Genomic DNA, 21,357 nt, shown 5'->3' on the forward strand with positions numbered 1-21,357 from the left:
CTGTTTGTAACAGGAGTTTGCTGTGGTTGCATTTTGAGCAGGAGTTTGTTATTTTAGAACATAATTCAGTGCCTGTTAGCTGAATATACCTCTGAGCATACCTCTGAACAGAAGCTGGGCATTAATTTAGTCACCTTATAGTCTATTGTTCTGCTACATCTTTTGCTGTTCCTGCTCTGAAATTTTGGGATTGTGCAGTTTTGAGTTTCCTAATTGGTCAGTTCAGCAAAATGAATTAGTTAATGTGTGGTTACATTGAAGATAAGCATTGATTTATTGGAAAATAGACTAAAAACCATTTAAAATACGTTAATTTAAGGAGTGTTTATGCATGTGACATCTGATATCAGAATAATTTGTACTGGGGTGCTACATTCCTTGTAGGTCCTAGAACTAATGGTGGTGTTGCTGAGATTTAAGTTGTTGTTACTATTTTCTAAATAGCGTAACAACCAGATTTCATTAAATTTGAGTATTGCAGATGCAGGTCAAATAAACCACAGCATTTTAAGATGTATGGTTATTCCAATGATCACATAGGCTGTGGAAAATTATTAGCACACACCATTTCCAACAAAACAGTGTATGCTACAAGATTAGAGCAAAATTATCCTTTTTCTGTCTTTCATGTTGACAAGTCTGTGCATTTGAAAATTCAGACAAACTGAACATAAAACTACAAATCTTGTTATGTGTACATGTGCATCTTTGTGATGTTTTTCAGCATTTTTTATACTGAAATTGAGCAAAAGCAGAACCTGTTCCATGTGTTTCTGTTTCCCTTTGTTTTACACTATTGATTAACTAGCAAACTTTCCAGTCCAAAAAAAAAAAAAAAAAAATTGCAGCAGTAAAACAGCAGTGCAGGTGGAAGTCAAAGAATAAAGCAAAAATTTCTTTCTAGTAGTCATCAGTAAAGGATTAATAGAGAGAGGTATTTCAAACTTTGGTTCAGAGCTTGATGTGACAGTGTAGCTGTGTTTTCCATATTGGCAATGCAAGTCTGCAGCTGGGTACAAGCTAGCAAAGATGGGGAGGTCCCTGGCAAAACACCATCTTCTGGAAGAGGTGTGCTGGGAATGGTCCCTTGCCTGTGCTGGGCTGATGGAGTTGTCTCACGGAGTGCCATTCTTGGTGCCTTCCTGGCTGTGTTTGCATGTACAGTCATTACAGCCCATCTGAGGAACATTTCACCTGCATTTTGAAGCAGTATTTGCTTGTATGCAGTGAACTTGAGGACGTAGGAAAAGTGGGTTTGTTTGTGCTTATATACATGGTACTTACTTTGCACATGCTCTGGAAATCAGTGCTGCTGAAAATGCAGCAAGAGTGGGAGGTGTGTGGAGCCTGTGCAGCCGTGGGACGGAGGAAGGGCCTCATGAAATAGAGCCATTTGGAAAGGTCTGCAGGCTAGATTTAATTTTCCTGCTGGGTCATTCCTGCCTTGGCCTGTGACTTCTGTTGGCTCAGGTTACAGCTCTTGAGTGCTGGAAGCAGGGACTCCAGCCCTGATAACCGTCTGGGAGCTTGTTCTACATGATGATGTTTAAGTGAATGAAAAATAAAGAGCTATAAAGCATGTATCTAATGAATAGTCAGATTCTTGAGGTTGCCATGTTCAGTGTTCAGAATGGGAAGTGTTTACCATGTGCTTGTACAACCCTGATACTTTTTCCTTTATGGTGCTTTATTACTATGTAATCTTTAGTTACATTAAGATTGCGTAGCAATATGTGGTCATTGTTAAAGTGCTCAGTTATTGATACATTTTTCTAGGCTCTATCTTGACATGTCAGTCACAGAAAATGTGGCTTTTTCACATTCTGCATTTTTATTAACTACTTAATGTGCCTGTATTTCGATGCACTAAAAACTCTTGAAGGGAGTATACTATTTTTTTCTGTTTTGAAGAAAGCTGTTTAAATTATTTTTCAATTATGTAAGTAAATTCAGGAATTGATTGTATTAATTATGAAATTCATATAGCTTGTTACACTTAGTTTGTAATTAGCCAAATGCATTCATTTTATAAATATTTATGCTTGTCAAATGAGCTTGTTTTCATAACTTGCTTATTTCATTTTTAGCACTTGTGTGTTTCAGTTGTGCAAGACTTTCAGGTCAGCATCAAAATGCAGAGAAGGAAGTGTGTAAAATGTGATTGCATACCATCAAACAATTCATTGCTGATGCTAAGAGATGCTCGTTCAGCATGAAAGAATGCCAGTGACTTTTGTGTTTGGGAAGCTGATCAGTTCTGAGAGCCTTTCTCAAGTGCTCTTCCCAAACCACAAGATGTATCCACCTGAGTTTTTGAGAGAAAGTCCCACCAGGTTGCACGAGTGATGTTGAGCTGAAAACATTTGACTGTGGTTAAGACTGACTTGGGAGAAAAATGCATTTCTTATGTTGTTTGAGTCAGCTTGTTTCTCTAGTCCGTCTGCATCCACTGTGGATTTGTGTGGCCATATGTTGGATCACTTGGTAGGCAGCAAGGGAAAAGCTTGCTGTGCCTGGAACTGGCAGCAGGAGTGCTGTGACAGAGGCATTTTGACATGTCTGGCCAAAACCTGATTGACCTTTTACAAAGGAGAGGGGTGGGGGATGAAGGGGACAGAGAATTTCCTACTATAAATGGAGATTAAAAGGAACTGTATTTTAATACATTAAATGGTAGCTTATCATAGAGTTATTCCTTTATTATTATAATAATAAATTGTAGTATTATTATAATTTTAAAAAGATTTTTTTTTTGTTTCCTTTTGCAGCAGAACTCATCTACTGAATAGCTGTAATATAATAGGACTTGTGCTTTGAAGCAATTCTGCTTCAGCGGCTTTAATGTTACACAATAGGTAATGTTTAAAGTAGTTGAAGTTCTCAGGATGAGTTTCAATAATGAATTTCTTTCTTCCTTAGTGTATTTGGAAAATAACTTTTGGTAAGCCTGGAAGTTTGTGATTTTTCTGGGGGAGGGTGGAGGGTGGTGTATTTGGTTGTTTGTTTGTTTTTAGAAGCCAACCAACCAAAAAAAATGCTTTCCTCCTACACTACCAGGTCTGTGTTTAAAAAAATAAAATAATCAGCCGTGCAGCTTGGGGTCCTGAAGGAACCATTCAAAGGTATTAGTGCTTGTTTGGGGCTTCTAGGAAATACTGTGTGCCCAAATGGTTCTTTCTGTTGCTCTCTTACTCCTGAAAACTCATCTTAAAGAAGGGAGAAGAAAAAGAAAAAGGTACTTTTATGTCAGAACAGAGGAAATTACCCTGGGGGTTTGTCACAGATTAGACAGGAAATCACACTACAAATTGACCCCAGAACTTGAATTCCAGTTCACCACTTTAACCACAAGAGCATTCACTCTTTTCTCTCAGACAGGCCACCCAGCTGGAAGAAATACCTTTCCTTGGGTGAGGGGAAAGCTGTGCCCACGTCATTACTGGGACTTGGGTGGGAATTCCTTGTCCTTCAGCCCTTACAGGCAGGAACACGCTGCTGGGCAGTCGCTGCAGTTGGCAGTACTGGGAGTTCTCTGAGTTGCTGTTCACTTTTGTTCTTGTGGTGTTTCATGTTTCTCACTTCTGTAAGGTGCATTGCATGCACTGTGGTCATTTCAGATGCAGCTGGAAGGTTTGTAGGAAAAAGTGGCTGCATTGTAAAAGTTTCTCTTGTAAAGGAACAGTATCAGCTCACTGGAATATTTATTGCATTTGTACATCAGTAGATCATTTTAACCTTGTGCTAGAAAGTATGGCCAGAGCAATCACTTGGGTTAGTACTGCTAGAGGAGGAGTGTGTACTTCAGGAGACTTGAGAAGCTGAGGTTTTATTTTATGCAATAACTGCATATTCAAAAATCATGTCATTGTAGCTTCGTGCACTTCTCATCCTGTTTACCTCATCCTATTGAGGAGGACTTTCAGGAGGGCTGCTTTCTGAAGTGACAGCTTTAGTTCAGTGTAACATGTGCAGCAACTGAGATCATCTCTTCCCAAAGCTTTTCCCAACCCTTCAGTCTATATTCAGTAGCAAAGATTGAGTTTCTTGTCTCAGATTAAACTGCTCTTCAGCTCCATCTACAGGGTTACAAACTGCACCAGGAAAAGTTGGATGAAAGGTAAAGAGGTCATGGTGGCTCTTGACATAAAGATGAAAGACCTTCAAGGGTGAATTAGATCAAAGCAATGCTTGGTAGGCTGTTTCCAGCAAGATCCCCTGAAATCTTGAATCCCTTTACCCTGGATGTTGCTGGAGACAGGTGATGCAGGCTGGGCATGCCTGGCATCTGCCTTGCAGATGCCTGGAGCAGTTGTGTGAAATGTTTACTACTGAAATTGCCTGAAATGACACTAAAATGCAAGAACATGTTCATGTCAGGTCATTGATAATGTGCTGATACTGACTACAGGATAGGTATTAATTGCCTTGCTGAACCTGCTTGCTGTGCAGTATCAGGAAGGCTTGTGAGGCTTTTAGAAGAACTAGTGGTGCGGGGGGTGGCGGGAAGGGATTTTTTAAGGTTTTTTTGTTATAGTTCATTTTTTATGTGACTGTGTGTAAGCTGATGCCTCATCAGAAGTACTGGATTCTGCTGCTTTGTATAGTACAGTGCCAGTGCCACTAGAGCAGAGTGGTTTGGGTATGGGGCAGTGATACAGAAAAAGAGCATCCCACCAGAAACAGAAGCTGCTGCTGGTGCTAGAACCAGCAGAGCAGAGGGAGATTCAGCAGTGTCAACCTGGTCTGTTAAAGGTGTATTTGCAAGAGGAACTGAGAGAAGGAAAACATTTTAATGGCAAACCTTTTATGGTAGTATGTGCAACATGGTGAAAAAGAACTTTAGTGCAGCTCACTTCCTAATATGATACTTAGTTACTACAAAAAGTTTGGTAAAATACATCTCTTAGTTTAAAACAACTTGAAATTTAAGCTCACAAGGACAGATTTTTATGACACCATGCAGGTCTACTAGTGATCAGAATTTCACAAATTTCTGCAATAAAAATAATAGGATTTTTCTTCCTTTTTGTGGTTTATATGCATGAGGCACTTTTTATCTCCCTCTTTATTCTTGATTTCCTGCAAAGTAACATGATAGCCCTTGCATTTATAGCCTTGACCACAATAATTAGAGATTTTCCTTAGTAGATGCATCCATGGAATGCTCCAAGTTAGCTGTGCATGTAGTTCTGAGACATGGGAGACAGGTGGATATGTCTGCTGTTATGCAGAAAATCTGTGGCAAAAGTAGATTGCTTGTGTCAGGTTACCAGAGATTGACTGATCAGGTGTTATCATTTTGTATCACTCAGTACCTTGGCAATTTATTTTGTAATACGGTACATAGAACAGAGTAAATAGCTTTAGTATTTTTGCATGTCGAGTGTGATATGGGTAAGAGAGGAAAACCAAGAACTCCATACCCTTGTGGAAGACCTAGCACTTCTGATTTCTGTGTTTTGTTTCTCTTTTTTTTGGTGATGATATCAGGCCTCTTTTCAAATACAGATGCTTAATAAAAAGACAGATTATGCCTTTAGTAAAACAGTGTATTCACATCCAGAAAAATCAGTTTGATTATTTGCTAAATGAGTAACAGATTTCAAGACATGAATTAAGGTAAACATGAATTATCCTGTTACTTGAGATAATTTAACTATCACCAATTAATGAGTAACAAGATAAAGGGCAAGTTTCAGTATGAAATTTAGAAGAAATATGGTAATAAATTACATGCTTTGTACCTAGCCTAATTAATGTCTGATGTTTTTCAGATGTGTTGAAAGTGCTGACCCTTGGGTAATTAAATGGACATTCGTTATGTTCAATGTGCTGCGTGGATGCGTGGGGCTCACAGGTCCTGTGTAGATGTGTAGGGTCACTGGTTCTTTGTGCAAGGGAGGCAGGTTTAATCCTGCCCACCCTTGGCTGCACGCTGTGGGCACAGGGCAGTTGTTGAGCAGTCCAGACTGGGGCTGCTCGCCGCTGTCCCTGCGTGCCAGGTGCTGTGTGCCACGCCAGCTGGGGAGGCAGATGCAGGACAGGAAAGGAGGAGGAAGGAAAGGCTTGGTTCCTGGGTGTCTCCTCGGCCTGTGCTGGCCTGCTGCCTGGCCTCGTGAGCTGCCGTGTGGGCACAAAGGAGGGGCATTGGCCGGGCATCTTGGCAGCCTGCGCTCCTGCTGGCCTGAGCGCCAGCGTTAATGTGACACCAGGATCTGGCAAAGAGTCTTGTGCAGGCTCGGTGCTATAATAATGTGATTTTAGAGCTTTTGACTGGTGCAGAGCATGAACAGAACAAATCTGTGCAAGTTACAGATGAATAGAAATCGAAGCAGAAACACCCTCATTCTTTTGCTTTTCAGAACCAAGTGCTTTCTAATTTAATTTTAGGTAAGCTTGGTCTGTGTTACTGTCTTCTGTTGTCTGAACCATTGAAAAACAGACACAAGTAGAAATCCTATGTAGTGAAGGCAGTGGAGGAGTTGATTTTGGAACAGTATGCATGAATTTTAATGATTTGAGGACAATGAGCCCTTGCAATTTGACTTGTTTACTCTGTTCTGGAATGTCTCTGAAGACATAAGATGGTTAGTAGCTTTAAGTAAAGCCACATTTAGAAGCTGTTAGATGATGTTATTCAGATCAGTTATATTCCAGGAGTTTTACTCTGTTGAGATGTGAGCTGACAATGTAACATTTCTTCAGACCTCTTGGACAAATCTCTGTTGTCTTGATGTGACAGATAATAATAATACACTGCCGAACATGCTGGAGTAGCTGTTCTCTGCTATGGAGATGCTATACATTAGAGAGGAGGTGTTTTGTAGGACCTAAGTCGCTAAGCCAGCAAACTCTGCCTGACCTGGCTTGTTTGTTTGTTTGGTTTTTGTTGTTTGGTTGGTGTGGGGTTTTTTGTGTTTTGTTTTTTGGGGTTTTTTTTCTGGTTGGGTTTGTACCAGCTCTGGTGGTGACAGGGAGAAGGGAGCTGTGGCAGATAGATAGTAGGGAAAGGGCCATGAAAAGAAAGCAGTAGAGATGGGAGAAGACACAAGTAGGCAGAAACAAAGACATGAAGAGAAGGACTTGATGGAAGGAGGACTCAACTGAGAAGTTTCCAAACCACTGCTTTAGATTTTACGATACTGATGATACCATGAGGAAAATTTGTAATTGTCCTATTGTTTCACCAGACTGAAAGACAGTTATGTTCTTTAATTAACTTTTCTCCTAGATGTTGAAGGTGTCTAAGTAATTGGCTCTTGTACCACTAGGGAATGTATCATTCCAGTTAAAAGATCACTGAGATAATGAAATCTTTCAAGCATTTTCCAGTGTACAATAAGTATGAAGAGATTGTTATTTTTGCACATTTTGGGCAGAAGATTATGGAAGATAAGCTTTCAGTAATGTGCCTGTTTCAGTTCTTAAATTTTCCTCTCTCTAAGTTTACTGAAATAAAGCTTGCAGAATGTTTGCATAAGCTATAAGCTGGTGTAATTTTATTAGAATCAGGGCCAATCACATATGTGCAGTTCAAGGAATGGGTTTTATTGCACGGAATAAAATCACTCCTAACACTAACTTGCCTCATTGGTTAAATGCAGTATTTCTGTCATTTAGTTGTTCTGGGCTTTGAACTGTGGCACTAGGAGGTGGCTCTACCAATTTGTAGCTGTGATCATTCATTTGCCCTTATGAAATACCCTTCATGGCCTTTCAGAGCAGGCTTTCAAAAGATCGCCTTTATGTTCCTTTTATCAACTTTATGCTTGAAAACCATACAAACATCTGAACTGGAGGGAATTCTGGAGAGCAGTGTCCCAGGCTGGCTTTCTGTGGAGCAGTGCAGGGTGCTAGCAGTAAGCTGAAATGGAAATTGTCACTTCTAGTAACTCTGCATGGAGATTTCCAGAGTAGCTTGGGGAAAAGCTAGCCCGTGGCATTTTTGGGAGTTGCTGTTGTGTGTAGTGGAGTAGCAGTTGTGAGGAGTACCGTGGCTGTTCTCCTGGCGGTGGGGCAGGAATTCCTGTGAGAGGAGCTGTGCTGCCTGTGGCTCTGCATGTTGGGGTGAAAGAAGAGGAGCAGAGCTCCTCTTCCCAGAAAGCAGAGCTCAGTCTAAGGGATCTGAAAAGGAGGCACAGTGGTGCATGCAGCAGTCTGAGCTGTGCTTCAACTTGTAATGGAGAACATTTAGATGGGAGTTCCTTTTCAGGCATAGAGTAGGTAAAATAGTTGTCTGAATCTGTAATGTTTTTACAAGTTTGTAATGTTGAGGAGTTTGTGCATTTGGCTGGGAGGAGGCCACTTTAAAGCACCAGTGCAGTTTCTCAAGTCAAAAGATTGAAAACAAAAACCAAAAAAAAGGTGCTATAACCTTATAAAAGGGGTTGGTAACAGCGCTTAGGTCCAGCCTACAGGCCTCCAGGATGATAGGCATGTAAAGGGGAATGGAATAATTGAGGCTGTTTTGAAAGGAAACTTGCTCCCTCTTTTCTCAAAACTATGTCTTTATTTCACAGCAAGCAAGGGCAGAGCAAGAAGAAGAATTCATCAGTAATACTCTATTTAAGAAGATTCAAGCTCTGCAGAAAGAAAAAGAAACACTTGCAGTAAACTATGAAAAGGAAGAGGAATTTCTCACTAATGAGCTCTCAAGAAAACTGATGCAGGTAATTGGTGCCTTTACTGATGTTTCTCCCAGGAGCCTCAGGACTGACTGGTGACTGAACTTTTGTGTTTGTGTGACTGCACTCTGAAGGAAGTGGTCAGGTTGGAAAGCTGACACCTGATAAAAGCAAAGTACAAGAAATGTAGTGAGTGACCTTTCTTTTGCTTTGAAGTTTGCATCTGTGAACTCAGCTTTGAGAACCTGAACATTTGTATAATGATGCAAAAAATGGGTATAGCTTGCAGTAAATGTCACCTGCCTTCCAGACAAGATTTACTGATTAATTTAAAATGTTAGTGAAACACACTTTCTTTTCTGGAGTATTTGATACTTAACACAAGTCCTGAAATATTAAACTTTATATACAAGAATATGCAGCAATGCTCGAAGGAAACTTTTTATGCAAGTTTTGCCCATACTTGTAACAAAACCCTTGCTTCTGTTGAATTAAAACACATCAGTTTGATGGTAAAAGTAAAAAGTTGAAGATGCTGGGACAAGTTGTGGCAGAGAAACTTCTTCCCATTACTCAAGTTGCTAATTTTTAGAAAGTGGTTAAGTATTTGTTGGAAGTGTTCTACATGTTTGCTCTGTTCTCAGTCTTGCCTAAATACCTGCTTTTGGCCCCTGTAGGAGACAGGGTGCTGAGTTAGGGGAGTGTTTAACGTGATCTGCATGAGCTTTTTACATGCCATCGGTTCTAAGCTTTGTCATGAAAAACGAGGCACTTCAAAAGCAGCTAATTTGTATGTTGTAAGCATTGCTGTGTTCTGCAGCTGGAGACTGAAGGCATGTTTCACCCTGCAGTTAGGAAATACAGTGTTTGGAAACACCACCAGAGCTAATCCCATCTGGCGCTTTTGTCCCTGAAAACTGGGCCTTCTCTCACTTTGTCTCTTTGGTGCCTGTTATCACACAGGAAGCTCAGTAGCAAGATAAAATATCCCTTACTTGGTATTACTATTTCCCCTTGCTGTTCTTGAGGAGTGACAAGGATGTTTCTGAGTAAGAGACATGTTTGGTTTCTAAGCCATACATTTTCATTAAGAACAGAGAAGCAGTAAAAAAGGGGTATCAACTGTTCTTTTGTAATTGAAGTAAGATGTGGATATCACTGTAAAAAAAAAAAAAAAAGCTTTCCACTGAAGTCTTTTGCAGTAAAGGGAAAAATGGTACATTGAACAATGTTGTTTAATTGAAAGGGAGATGTTCTGTTACAGAATCAGGTTATGTGGGACTGTACTGTACATTATAAAGAGGAAACTAAAACCTACTTTAAATGTAAAAGCATGGATTACACCTGATTTGTTTGAAGGGTTTTGAAGTCATATCATGACCTTGGACGCAAATTTGTGCCACAGAGTTCTGCAGCAAGTAAATTGTTGTATCATGTAATTGCTTCAAGTATGCTTAGCCTTGTCCCTAGAATTCATGAAATTGTTTTAACAGGTTTTTTTAAACTATCTTTAGTTACATTCTTAAATTGCTAAAATTATGCAAAATAGGTTCCCACATTGCAAAGAGAAATATAAACTTCTTGTCAGCCTAAAAGTACAATTATTTTTTTGCTATGAGCATTCAGAAACTATCCTTTGACTTTTGCCCCAAATTAAAGAAAAAGGAAACATTCTGCTGTTCTCAAAATGGCCAAGGGGTGCTTGGCTCGTTGTGATGTATGAAACAATGCAAGGACATTGTGCTGTTTGTTTGTTGGAAACCCTTAATGGATGTAATTTCATTTGGTGAGAGAAAGATGGAGAGAAGCATCTGAAACAGAATGCAGACGTAAAGCTGGAGTTACTGTCACCTTTTGTGCAGCATCTGGAGAAAATCCTCAGCTGTGGATTCAACATCATCCCATAGATACTGCCCAGCTTTCAGCAGGCAAGCTGCAGGCTTCTGCTGAAAGAAAAAGCTGTATAGCCATACGTACAAGAGTATGGAGGTAAAATTCCAACCACAACCTGCAGCCTTGGGTTTCATTCCATGTGGCCTTGCTGGAAGCCTTTGCTAAACATGGTTATGTCAGCCAGAAAGTTTTAAAAATACAGCAATTCATAAATGAAGCTGTGTTCCAAATTGTTTGCCCTAAAGCTGTGTGATTTCTCTCAGCACCATTAGGTAGCAATTTTTGAAAGTAAATTGTGAGTTTGTCCTCTCGGGATAATAACCCAGGTAACTTGGAAAAGAGAGAAGCAGTCAACATCCTGGTGGTAGTGTTGGTGGTTTGCCTGTGAAGGGTGAGTGGCATGGAGTTTCTTGCTTAGAGGTTCACCTGAAAACTTCAGTGCACAGAGGAAATAAGGATTATATCAATGCTCTTCCACAAGGCCAGAACTGAAACTTTTGTGGCTTGTGCATAGGCACCAGTGGTGTTTCTGTTTATGGCATATGCTCCAAATGTTATTACCCCTTCCCTTACACTGGTCAACAGGTTCTGTTCTCCATACTTATGGATGACTTTTCATATCTTTACAGTGGCTCAAGACTTGCAGTGCAGGTGGAGCACTTGTTTTAAAGCAAACAGTTTGGTATTAAAACTGTTTTTCTGTTTGTGTGTATGCTGTATGTGTGAATGCAGATCATATTTCATGGCTTGATTATGTCTTTGGTGTGATAAAATTGCTGTGAAATACAAAACCAGAATATTAATATGTTCTCCTAAACATCAGTAATGTGGTTAGCAGCTTATAAATGATACAAGTCTCTTCCACTAAAGAGCTTCCCTGTAGAATTAGAGAACATTTCAACATTACCATATGTTTCCATTAAAGTAATTTTTCAACTCTACAGAGATCATGGACTTAGTAAATTGACATTAGAATGTTGATGAGCTGCAGACAACTTTTTTAAGCAGCAAAGAACTGAAAATAATACTTGATGGTTTTTGTTTTCTGAAAGTTTATCTGTTGTCTGAAGGTTTTGATTCTTCAGTGTTGAATCCTGGAAATTATACCCATGAAGAACAGCAGGTTAAAAAATTGGAGAAGAGAAACTCCTGATATTACAAACAAACTCATTTTTTGGAAAAGAGGGCATTATTGGCACACATCACATGGTCAGTTTAGAATTTATTAGAGTATCTTTTCTGTAATTGGATAGTCTTCCCATTATACAGATGTAGGGCTACATTCTTGGCTAATGTTTTTTTAGAACAGGAAGGTAATAATTTATAATTTCCTTTTTTTTTTTAATTTCCTGAAATTTGTGGGTGCCAATACTTACCATTACTCACTAGAGTGCAGCAATTTTATCTTTATTAGGAGAATAATGAACTCATAAATGCCCACTTCCTTTTTTGGCATCTTTGCTCTGCAGGGAGTTCTAGCTAAATTAGATGCAGACTTTGGATAATGACTTACCCAGGAATACAGTAGTCTCCAGTTGGTTGCTCCACTGTTCTTTGGGATTAACTCATAATCTCTGGGTTTGCCAGGCAGTGTTGGTCTGACCTGGAACTAGACTTACAGCATTCATGCTGTCAGACATTGTACATGAAATGGCTTCCTGCCTTTGGGATGAGTAAGGGAAAAAATTGCATATAAATCTGTTGTTTTGTCTAAAACTTTGCATTTTGGAACTGAGGAGAGGTACTTCTGCTAAACTGCATATGATTTGCACTCTCTCAATTTTTCAGTATTTACAGCTCTGTGCCTGTTTCAAAATTACTGCCATGTTACTCTGTTGAAAGGCACCTAGCAGAGGGGCTTTTTTCACAGTGCCTGTGTGTTTGTTGCTTTGTCAGACCTTTGTTTGTCACAATTGTAGGGGCTTATGCCTCTCATTCAGCCTGGCCTCTGGAATGAGCTCCCAGCATGTTAAAACATTTTAAGTGTGGAGCTGCCTGCCAGAGCTGCAGTGCTCCTCCTGACAGCCAGCAAGAATCCCCCAGTTCAGCATCACTGTTATAAAACACAGACTGACATCAGGTTTGCAATATCAGGAGAAATTAATTTTGAAACCTTTTACTGTATGCAAGAGTCTAAACAGGCATGGTAGCACATAAAGGAAGGTGTTTCCACTGGAACAATACTGTCTTTCTGGTGCCATATCACTGCTTAATAATGTCTTTTTATAACTGTAACTTGCACTGTCTCTACAAGCCAAATGAATGAAGGTACAACTTTATTAGAGAGATTTCCTTTGTTTTGCATAATTATTAATTTTCTAGGTTGAGTGTTGCAGGAATGAAGGAGCACATGCATCTCAACAGAGATCTTACAGTAAACAGAAGATTTTTATCACATGCATCCCTGATAAAGTTTTTATAAGCCTTATATACATTTACTGTATTTTCCTATGTACTTCATGTAATTATATTTTTGTTTACCTGATGAAATCTCTAAAACGCATGGAAAACAAATTTTTATAGCATGCTCAATCCTTAGTCATTATAGAATGGTAGCTGTATATTGCAGAATATCATGAGAAGCATTTTGATGCAAGCTCTGTTCTTGCAGCAGTGGACATGGATGTGATGAGTTACTGTTTTGAAGCTTAAAGTAGTTAATCTTGAAAATTTACCATTTGTGAAGCAAGGCTGCTCCAAAGAAGAATTTATTTTTAATATTGTTAAGTCTTACAGAGTCAGTTACTTTAAATTGTGCACTAGTCCTTTTCAAAATCGGGGTTTTTTTTCAACACCCTTATATTTATGGAAGTGCAAATTGGTCCAAGTAGCTGTCCTTGAAAGTAAGATGTTACAACATATCAAGATAATAGCATGTGTAGTTAGGCAAGTTAAGTAATTAATCTTATGTAAGTCTGATTCTTGACAATTCTTTAAAAAGTTGTAAGTCTGTAAACATAAGCTATTACTCTTCCTGCTCTCAAAATACCATGCGTCAGCTCAGGGATGCTAATGGGATTGTGCTGAATAAACAGAGCCAGCTCATCTATCAATTATTTGATGAACATCTGGACATAAAGAGGAGGCAAGCTGCTGATACAAAATTGTTAATAAATAGGACTTCCAGGATGCAGCAAAGGAAGAAGTGAACAGCTTTTAAGGGCCTGGAACACCCAAAAATAGACTGTACAAGGTCATAGTCTGGGGGATAAATGAGGGTTTGTTTTCTAAGGGGGAACTTCATCCATTGGCTCCATTAACTCATAAAACACTTCCCACTCTCCCAGAAGTAAGCCAGTACAGTAAGGAAGGTAAACATGGTCCTGTTTACCGCATTGTATGAGGACACTTGTTTCTGCAGAGAGTATTGCTGCAGTTGTTCAGAACTGAAGTGAGCTGAGGCACACAGTCCTGCTGCTGAGCTTTGTGTTTGATAGCCCCTTTCTCACTTCAGACTAGTCACTGTCTCTTGCACCAAACCCATCTCTAATCTTACAGAGCTGAAACTTCTCCTTCAGTTTTCATGTGCAATTCAAAGACTGGAAGACATTGGCATCAAGGTGACACTTTCTAACACATTTTTCCTTCTCTTTAGCTGGCAGGTGTATCTGTAGATCATTGTTACTATAATTGCATATAATTAAAAACAGTGGGGAAAAACTCTTTTACTTTACTAAGTAAAATAAACACTATTCACCTGTATTGTATCAGGGGATGTTTTCTCATTGTTAGCTATTCTATTCTTCGGCATTAAGGTTTCATCAGTAACTGGATTTTAATTGATTTGGTTTGTTTTTGTGATCAAAAGAAATAAAAGGGAAAAATTATTTTACCCTATATGAGTGGCAGACACCACTCATATATTTTGGGGGTGTTAGTAATATTTTTCTCTCTCTATGTAAAATGAAGTCAGTATTTTCTATTCTAAGAGTTTGCTATTCTAGTATTTGTTTTAAATGGTGAAAAATTGAACCCCTCAGCATTGACAAGCCCTGAAAACACAAACTCCAAACTTTTCCTATATTGCCAAGTAGTTTCTGTCTGCCTGGTGCTCCTCCTGTATGAGCCTTTTGCCTTGATCTCTGTGGCAGGCTGCACTTCACAGACCATTTTGTCTCTAAATAGGAGCAAAAGGAGCCGAATTAACAAATGAGCAATTTCAGCTTGTTTCAAAATCAAAGTCTACTCTTTCACTGTGGCTATCCAGCGACCTTGATTTGTGTCTGACTGCAGGTGTCTCTCCGTTTCCTCAGGTTTTCCTCACACATTCAACACTGTGATCTTACAGATTGTTATGTGCTAGCCAGAAGAACTGGCATAGGAAAAATAAGCAGGTGGGAAAAGGTGCTTGCAGTTGTCAGTGGATGGTGAGAGCACAATGTAATTACACCATTGTCTGTTGGTGACATTTGCTTTTTCCTGAGTCAGGTTCACCTGTTTGTACCATGGTGCCAGTCACACTGTTCTATCCACAGGAAGACTTAGATCCCTGTCTCAGAGGGACTCTACTCCAAGCCATACTTTATGTTAAAATGAAGGGGGGGGGTTTGTTTCCATCTGCTTGAGAGTTAAATTTTTCTTCTCCATTAACATACTAAATGAAAAAAAAATCCTTTCAATATTAAAAAATGTATAACATTGATTTGAAATAACCAGTATTTTTATGTCATCAGGACAGTTCGATTTTGATAGCATAGGAATATAAATTAGAATTATTTTTTTTTTGTTTGTGAAGTAGTTGCACAGCAATTTCATCAGTGTGACTTCAGTTATGATTTTCAGCTGCCCAGAGAAGGAAGTGCCAAGACCTGCATTTTGTGCTTTGGGTGCTCTTGAGATGATGCATTTAGACTAAAATGAATGCTTTTGTGAACATTATGATAGATTTTTAACTTTGGAAATGTCTGTAATGCATTATATATAGTATATAAAATAACCTATTTTGATTTTACTTAATTCAGTAGCTGGAAATATACTTTTCTCTGCATTTTAAACATGCAGCACAGGTTAAAATGCTCCTTTTTGAAAGGCTGTTGGGTGGGTTGTACATTTTGAAGTTTTTTGAGAAGCATCAGTATAGATTTTAACATGCAGGAGGAATAAATGTGTGAATAAATGTGTAAAAGGTGCCTAAGTTCATGCTTTTATTTGTTTAAAATATTTACATGTCTCCTAAATTTTTAGCTGCAACATGAGAAAGCTGAACTGGAGCAGCATTTAGAACAGGAACAGGAATTTCAAGTGAACAAACTGATGAAGAAGATTAAAAAACTGGAAAATGATACCATTTCGAAGCAGCTCACCCTGGAGCAGGTAACTCTTTCATTGCACCATTATATGAAAGAAAAAAACAAGTCCTTCTTTTGTCTTAGATTTGACTTAATGTTTTAAGCATGTAAGAAACTGGGTAGTATTGAGAATATAGAAAAGTCAATTCAGCTTCCAAAGCAATAGAAAAGTAACATAGTATTATGAGAAACTTGGATTAGTTTTTTCGTGGCCATTATATCTATTAGTATCTATAATTATATCTATTATAGTAGTTTTTTTGTGGGCCTTCATGTCTGCTGGACAGCAGAGACTTTTGCAAATGCAGCTTTTTGTGAATAATGCTGCTTGTTGCTGTTCATCAGCTTCCACTCATGCTGCTGGTGAGAAAAGACTGTCACTTCTGATGGTGTTAAGCACAGTAGTAAATGATCTGTTTGTGGTCTACTTGTGCTCTAGGTCACCTTTTGGTGGCAGCTTGGATAGCACAGGCTGGAACTGTGAGTTGTCAGCTGTGTGTATCCTTCAGAAGCCTTGGAGTTCAACTAAATCCAGCTCCCTTTCTCCCCAGACAGTCATGAAGATTGCAGAGATAAAACATCACTTGTTTGGCTGTGTTTCCACAGGATGTTTAGACATTGGGAGTGCTCATGTCTGATTTTGGGCATCTGCATCGAAGCATTTCAGTGGTGTCAGTAGGAGACCTTTTCATTTAAAAGGCAAACTGGTGAAACCTTTAGGCTTGTTAAAGGACTCCACATTTTCTGGCAGGTGCAGGTCCAATAATTCAGGTGGTGTAAATATAGTCTGTGATTTCTTCTGCTCTGGAACTTTTTTGTTGCTGGTAATCTGAATTGTTACGAGTTTTGTACGAGTCTCCTTTTTCTGTTGACAAGGATAGATTAGTTAATGGCTATCTAAATGATCAAGGGAGTTCTCTTGATTCTCATGGTAATATTCTATATTGAGAGACCTATGGAACAAACTGAAAAATTAAAAGGTAGGAATATGTAGTTGCCAACAAATCCTTACCCAGCATGGAAATTAGCATGAGGTTGAAATAACTCCCTTAGCCACAAGGTGGTGGTGGCTGCCACTTATTCAAAATGCAAAGTAAGCTTAACGTACTAAGCTGTTGTAGTCTTTGAAATGTTAGCATGAGCCATGGCTGAAATCTTCCTGGTATTATTTTTGTCTCATTGTTCTGGACAGCTGGACTGACTTGTGAAATCATAACATTTGAAACTTGTTGCTACATCTAAATGTCAGTGATACACTGTTCAAAAAGCATAGATGCACAAAGGTCTTTAGCATCTGGCTTTGAAAACTTTGTTTGTGAAGATGTTAAAATTTGGCTGTCAAGTCTTGCTTAGAAATGCCATGTGAATTTAGTGTAATTCACCGTATGCCTTTGTTTTCTCTCCCAGTAAGGTAAATGTCAGGTTACTTAGGGCTTCAGCACACTTTTCTTTCCTCACACAAATTAAAAGTGCTGATTGTGCTGATTAACCAGCTGAAGCAGCAGCCTTGGGGCATGTGCTGTACCCAGCAAGAAGTAACCTAAAAATTGTGTGGAGAGTCATGTTGCCTTTATTGCACACAGAGAGAAAGAATTAAGGAAGAGGGATTGTCACAATCTGCAGCACAACCTTCAGAACACCTGTTAAACAGGGCTTGGAAGGAGAACTCCAACAATGCTTTGAGCTGGGCTGCACTGAGATCTGTCACTAACCAGTGAGCAGATAATTACAGCATATGTTCACTAAAACATTGTTTCTAAAATAGAGAGCGTGAATTATCTATGCTTTGTGTTCTTTCTTTCTCCTTTCCTTTTTTTTATCTGAACTGCTTATACTACAGGTGATCAGAAGGTGGCTGATTTCTGGTTGCATAGAATATTATTCCTTAATAAAAATGAAATTGGATCTTAGGGTTCAAATGTGACCTGAAATAATTTCTTAAGTCAGCTTGAATTCAGCAGAGCATTCTTCTCTGAAGGCAAATGGTGGCGAAATTTACAGCATGTGACTGTTTCATTAACTGAATGACTCAGTTAAAACGAGCAATAATGTTGTGTTCCAGTTCAGTGGTTTGATAGGAAATAAATAGCTGTCAGGATTGCCCTAGAGAGGCCAAGTGTGTGTGCTCTTGCTGTTACTATTTTTAATTGCTTTTCTATTTTATGCAGTGTAGTGAGAAAGTAGAACTGATGCAGTTAGGAGATGAGAAATAACAGCTAAAATGCTAATAATCATCTCCTATGTCTGCTTTGAAAGGAGAAGAACATGAGATGGTAAAATCTTTGGGAAAAATTTTCTTGGAAAGTAGCATAGAATTAAAGCTACAAAGGGCAAGTGGAGATGAGAAGCAGAGAAGTAAAATTTGGGATAGTGGGCTTAGGCAGAGATGAGCATATTCAGCTTTGATTTGGAAGACCTCAATTTCAGTAGGGAACAGCTGTGCTTTTTACTAAGTTGGCAAGACAGTTGACAAATCAATAATACAGGAATACAGATAAAATGGATATTTTAGCTGCATTTTGAAGTAAAGTAAGTGCATGTGAGAGAGAGTGAGTGAGAGTAAGAAGAAACAAGGAATTTTACTCTTCCTCTGAAGGGAAGGTTAAGGTCTGAAAAGCAAGCAATGCTTCCTTGTTTCCTTGTTTAAGTGGTCAAAATCAGGTGATGCTTGATTGGAATGTAGCTCTGAACCCCTGAAGAGTGACACTAGTATGACAGAGCTACTGCCTTGATCCTGAGCATAATCCCATCCTGCTTATTTTATTTCAGAATATTACCAGATTGCTAAAAAAGTCATTGGCTGGAGTACATTTCAAAGTTCACCTGAAACTCTTGAGTACCGAGCCAAATACACCAATTCTCTGAATTCACAGCCCTCAGCAGGATACTGCAGTTGTTTCTGCTGTAGGTTCCTGCCATTCAAGGTGTTCTTCCTCCTTTAAAATCTTGATGGGGGAGAAACTGGCACAACACTCATGACAAGGAAAAGAAGATCCTTGTTTCCAGTATGTTTTTCATATTGCTGGAAATGTGGAGTTGTAAATCTGTTTCACCTGGTTTCTTTGGTGTTTTGTCAGAGCAGCTTCAGGGCACAACACAAGGCTTATTTGTGTATTGTTGCTGATGGTTTGACTTTGCCATTGTGCACACTCACCTACAAGCAGATTTATAATTAATGGACTCCACTGCCTTGGTGATGGTTGCTATAATACTAAATGTTATCTTAGATTTTTCAAATCCAGGATTATAAATAATTCGCTCTGTCTTTAAATTCCAGTGTGCTCTTCTTCCTGCCATTAAAGGATACAGATTTCTTTTCACCTGTATGTTCTGGTGGGTTTGTTTGTTGCTAGGTCAAAACATAGTTATAAAAAGACTAAGAGTAGGTGAGTCTAAGCCATGCTGCATTGAAATGATGCAAAAACCATTGCTGCAGAGATCATAACATTATTATGCGTTAACACTTTTTTAACTGTGATTATCTAGATAGCTATGCAACGTAGTGGAGATCTGGGTTTGACTAATGCAGAAGCACAGTGTGCAGATTGCCAGGACATTTTCTGTATTTTTTCCCTTTGCACATTGCCAGCCCCAGGCACTGGCCAGGCTGGCTGAGGCGCCCTGAGGCAGAGTGCTCTGTGCTGCTGGGGCTGAGCTCTTTGCTGTCCTACCACTCCACCTCCAGCCCTGTGGGGAGCAAAGTGCTGCTCAGATCCAAATTCTCATCCTCGGGGGAGGCTGAGCCATGTTGCTCCTGACTTCTCTTTTACTGACATGTAGGTTCCCTGAGCTGTTAATGTACATCTGGAAACTCAAACATGGAAAGATTTGCTAGACAGTGTTTCTATGTTCCCTATTACTCATCAACATATGTCTGCTTCTGCTCACAGTAACTAATTCCTCTAACCCTTAAAGGAGAAAGTTGTACATTTATTAAACTTGCACAGGTACCTGAAGCGTGTAAGTTTATATTTTGTTTGGGTTCCTCCCAAACATAATTAATTTAGTGATTAGTACTAATAGTTTACAGATTTAGATGCTGCAATAGCCCTTCAGCCAATAATGTAATACTGTAATAAATGGAAAACATTTCTGTTTTCAGTCTTTCCATTTTCTAATGTGAGGTTATTTGCCCAGCAGAAAAGTGGTGTTAACCTAAGCTTGGCTTGGAAAAATGGTTTTATGCTATTTTCTACCTGTAAAGGTGTTGATCTGGTCTCATATATTTTTTTATTGGCAACTTCTTGATTTCAGCTGTATTGCTACAGAGTAAGATCAACTGTGCCTCTTAATATTCTCCTTTCTGAATAATACTTGCATTATATTTCTACTTAAACACCAATAATAGGTTTCTTCATGTGTGGGTCTACATTATATCTTCTTTTATTAACTTCAGAGTAGAAGGTTCTGCATTGTGTGTTTTATTAACTTTAGAAGAATCAAGAATGCTTGTTCACACAGTAAGTGAATGTGATTAATGTCAAGTTAAGCTTTTAATTTTATAAAGCCATTGCTAAAATAGAATTATATTTGTTTTGCTAGTAACGATTGATACAGTAACACTTAAGGCAGTTCATGTAACTTTTTCTTTACTATTTTAGCTATGTCCTTTGCCTAACACTAGGCATACAAGGCAAACATGGCTTTTCTTCCATTTCTGGATTACTTAACTGTGGTTCTTCCACTAAAAACATCTAAAACTTTTTAAAATAATAAACATTGCTGTAGTGAGCAGTAAGTTGATGGAACAGGAGACATCTTTAAATAGGTTTATCATGTCATCAGTGCCTGCATGTTCAGGGTTCATGCTCCTGCTTATTGGCCCAGGGACAAGTTCTCTGAGAAGAACTTGTGTTAAGGAGATAACAACTGTGCAACTACTGAATCTCTTGATTTTTCCAGTGCATTGTACCTGAATTGTGTCTCGTCCTCCTTTTCTCCTTGCTCCTATGAAGCATTATGTAAAATGGTGTTGTTGGACCTTTCCTAATGACAGTTCCTTGCAAAATATCCATGCCCATCATATTCACTAATTGTTTTTCCTCTCCAGCTAAGGCGTGAGAAGATTGACCTTGAGAACACTTTGGAACAGGAACAAGAAGCACTAGTGAATCGTCTCTGGAAGAGGATGGATAAGCTTGAAGCAGAAAAAAGGTTTGTCTTGTTACAGTGCACTCCTTACTATGGGAGAGGTTTTTAACAGATCATGTTCTGGATTAAATACGCTCATCTCTGTCCCACAAGAGTTTCTAATCTGTGAAAACCTGGAAGATGAAGCAGTTGTAAAGTTCTTTGTTAGCATGGTGCTGCATCATTGGTTGCTTAAAGTAGATAAAACTAACTAGTATAAGAAATTACCTGGGAAAGCTTGAAGGAATTTATTGAATTTTTTCAACTGCTGATATTTGCTGCTTTTTAAAGCTTCTGGTTTGTGGTCAGCTTTAAATTAATGGTGTTTTACTGTTTGTTATATGAGAAGCTCTTGTTTTTTCCCTCTCTCCTTAAAGAAAACTGGGGCTTTTTCCCAGTGATATGCAGTCATGTCATTGAGA

At 38.9% G+C, this 21,357-nt stretch overlaps 1 protein-coding gene across 1 annotated transcript in view; it reads left to right on the plus strand.

Moving 5' to 3' along the window:
• CCDC6 (coiled-coil domain containing 6) overlaps positions 1-21,357 on the plus strand; it is a 49,069-nt gene that overhangs the window by 11,415 nt on the left and 16,297 nt on the right. Inside the window, exons 3-5 of the mRNA XM_041405112.1 lie at positions 8,520-8,669; positions 15,702-15,830; positions 20,856-20,959. Of these exons, the coding sequence (XP_041261046.1) occupies positions 8,520-8,669; positions 15,702-15,830; positions 20,856-20,959 (383 nt within the window). The remainder of the gene's footprint in view (positions 1-8,519; positions 8,670-15,701; positions 15,831-20,855; positions 20,960-21,357) is intronic.

This window comes from Onychostruthus taczanowskii, unplaced genomic scaffold (genome assembly GCF_017590055.1).
Source record: "Onychostruthus taczanowskii isolate IOZ18803 unplaced genomic scaffold, ASM1759005v1 scaffold22, whole genome shotgun sequence".
Taxonomy (NCBI): Eukaryota; Metazoa; Chordata; class Aves; order Passeriformes; family Passeridae; genus Onychostruthus; species Onychostruthus taczanowskii.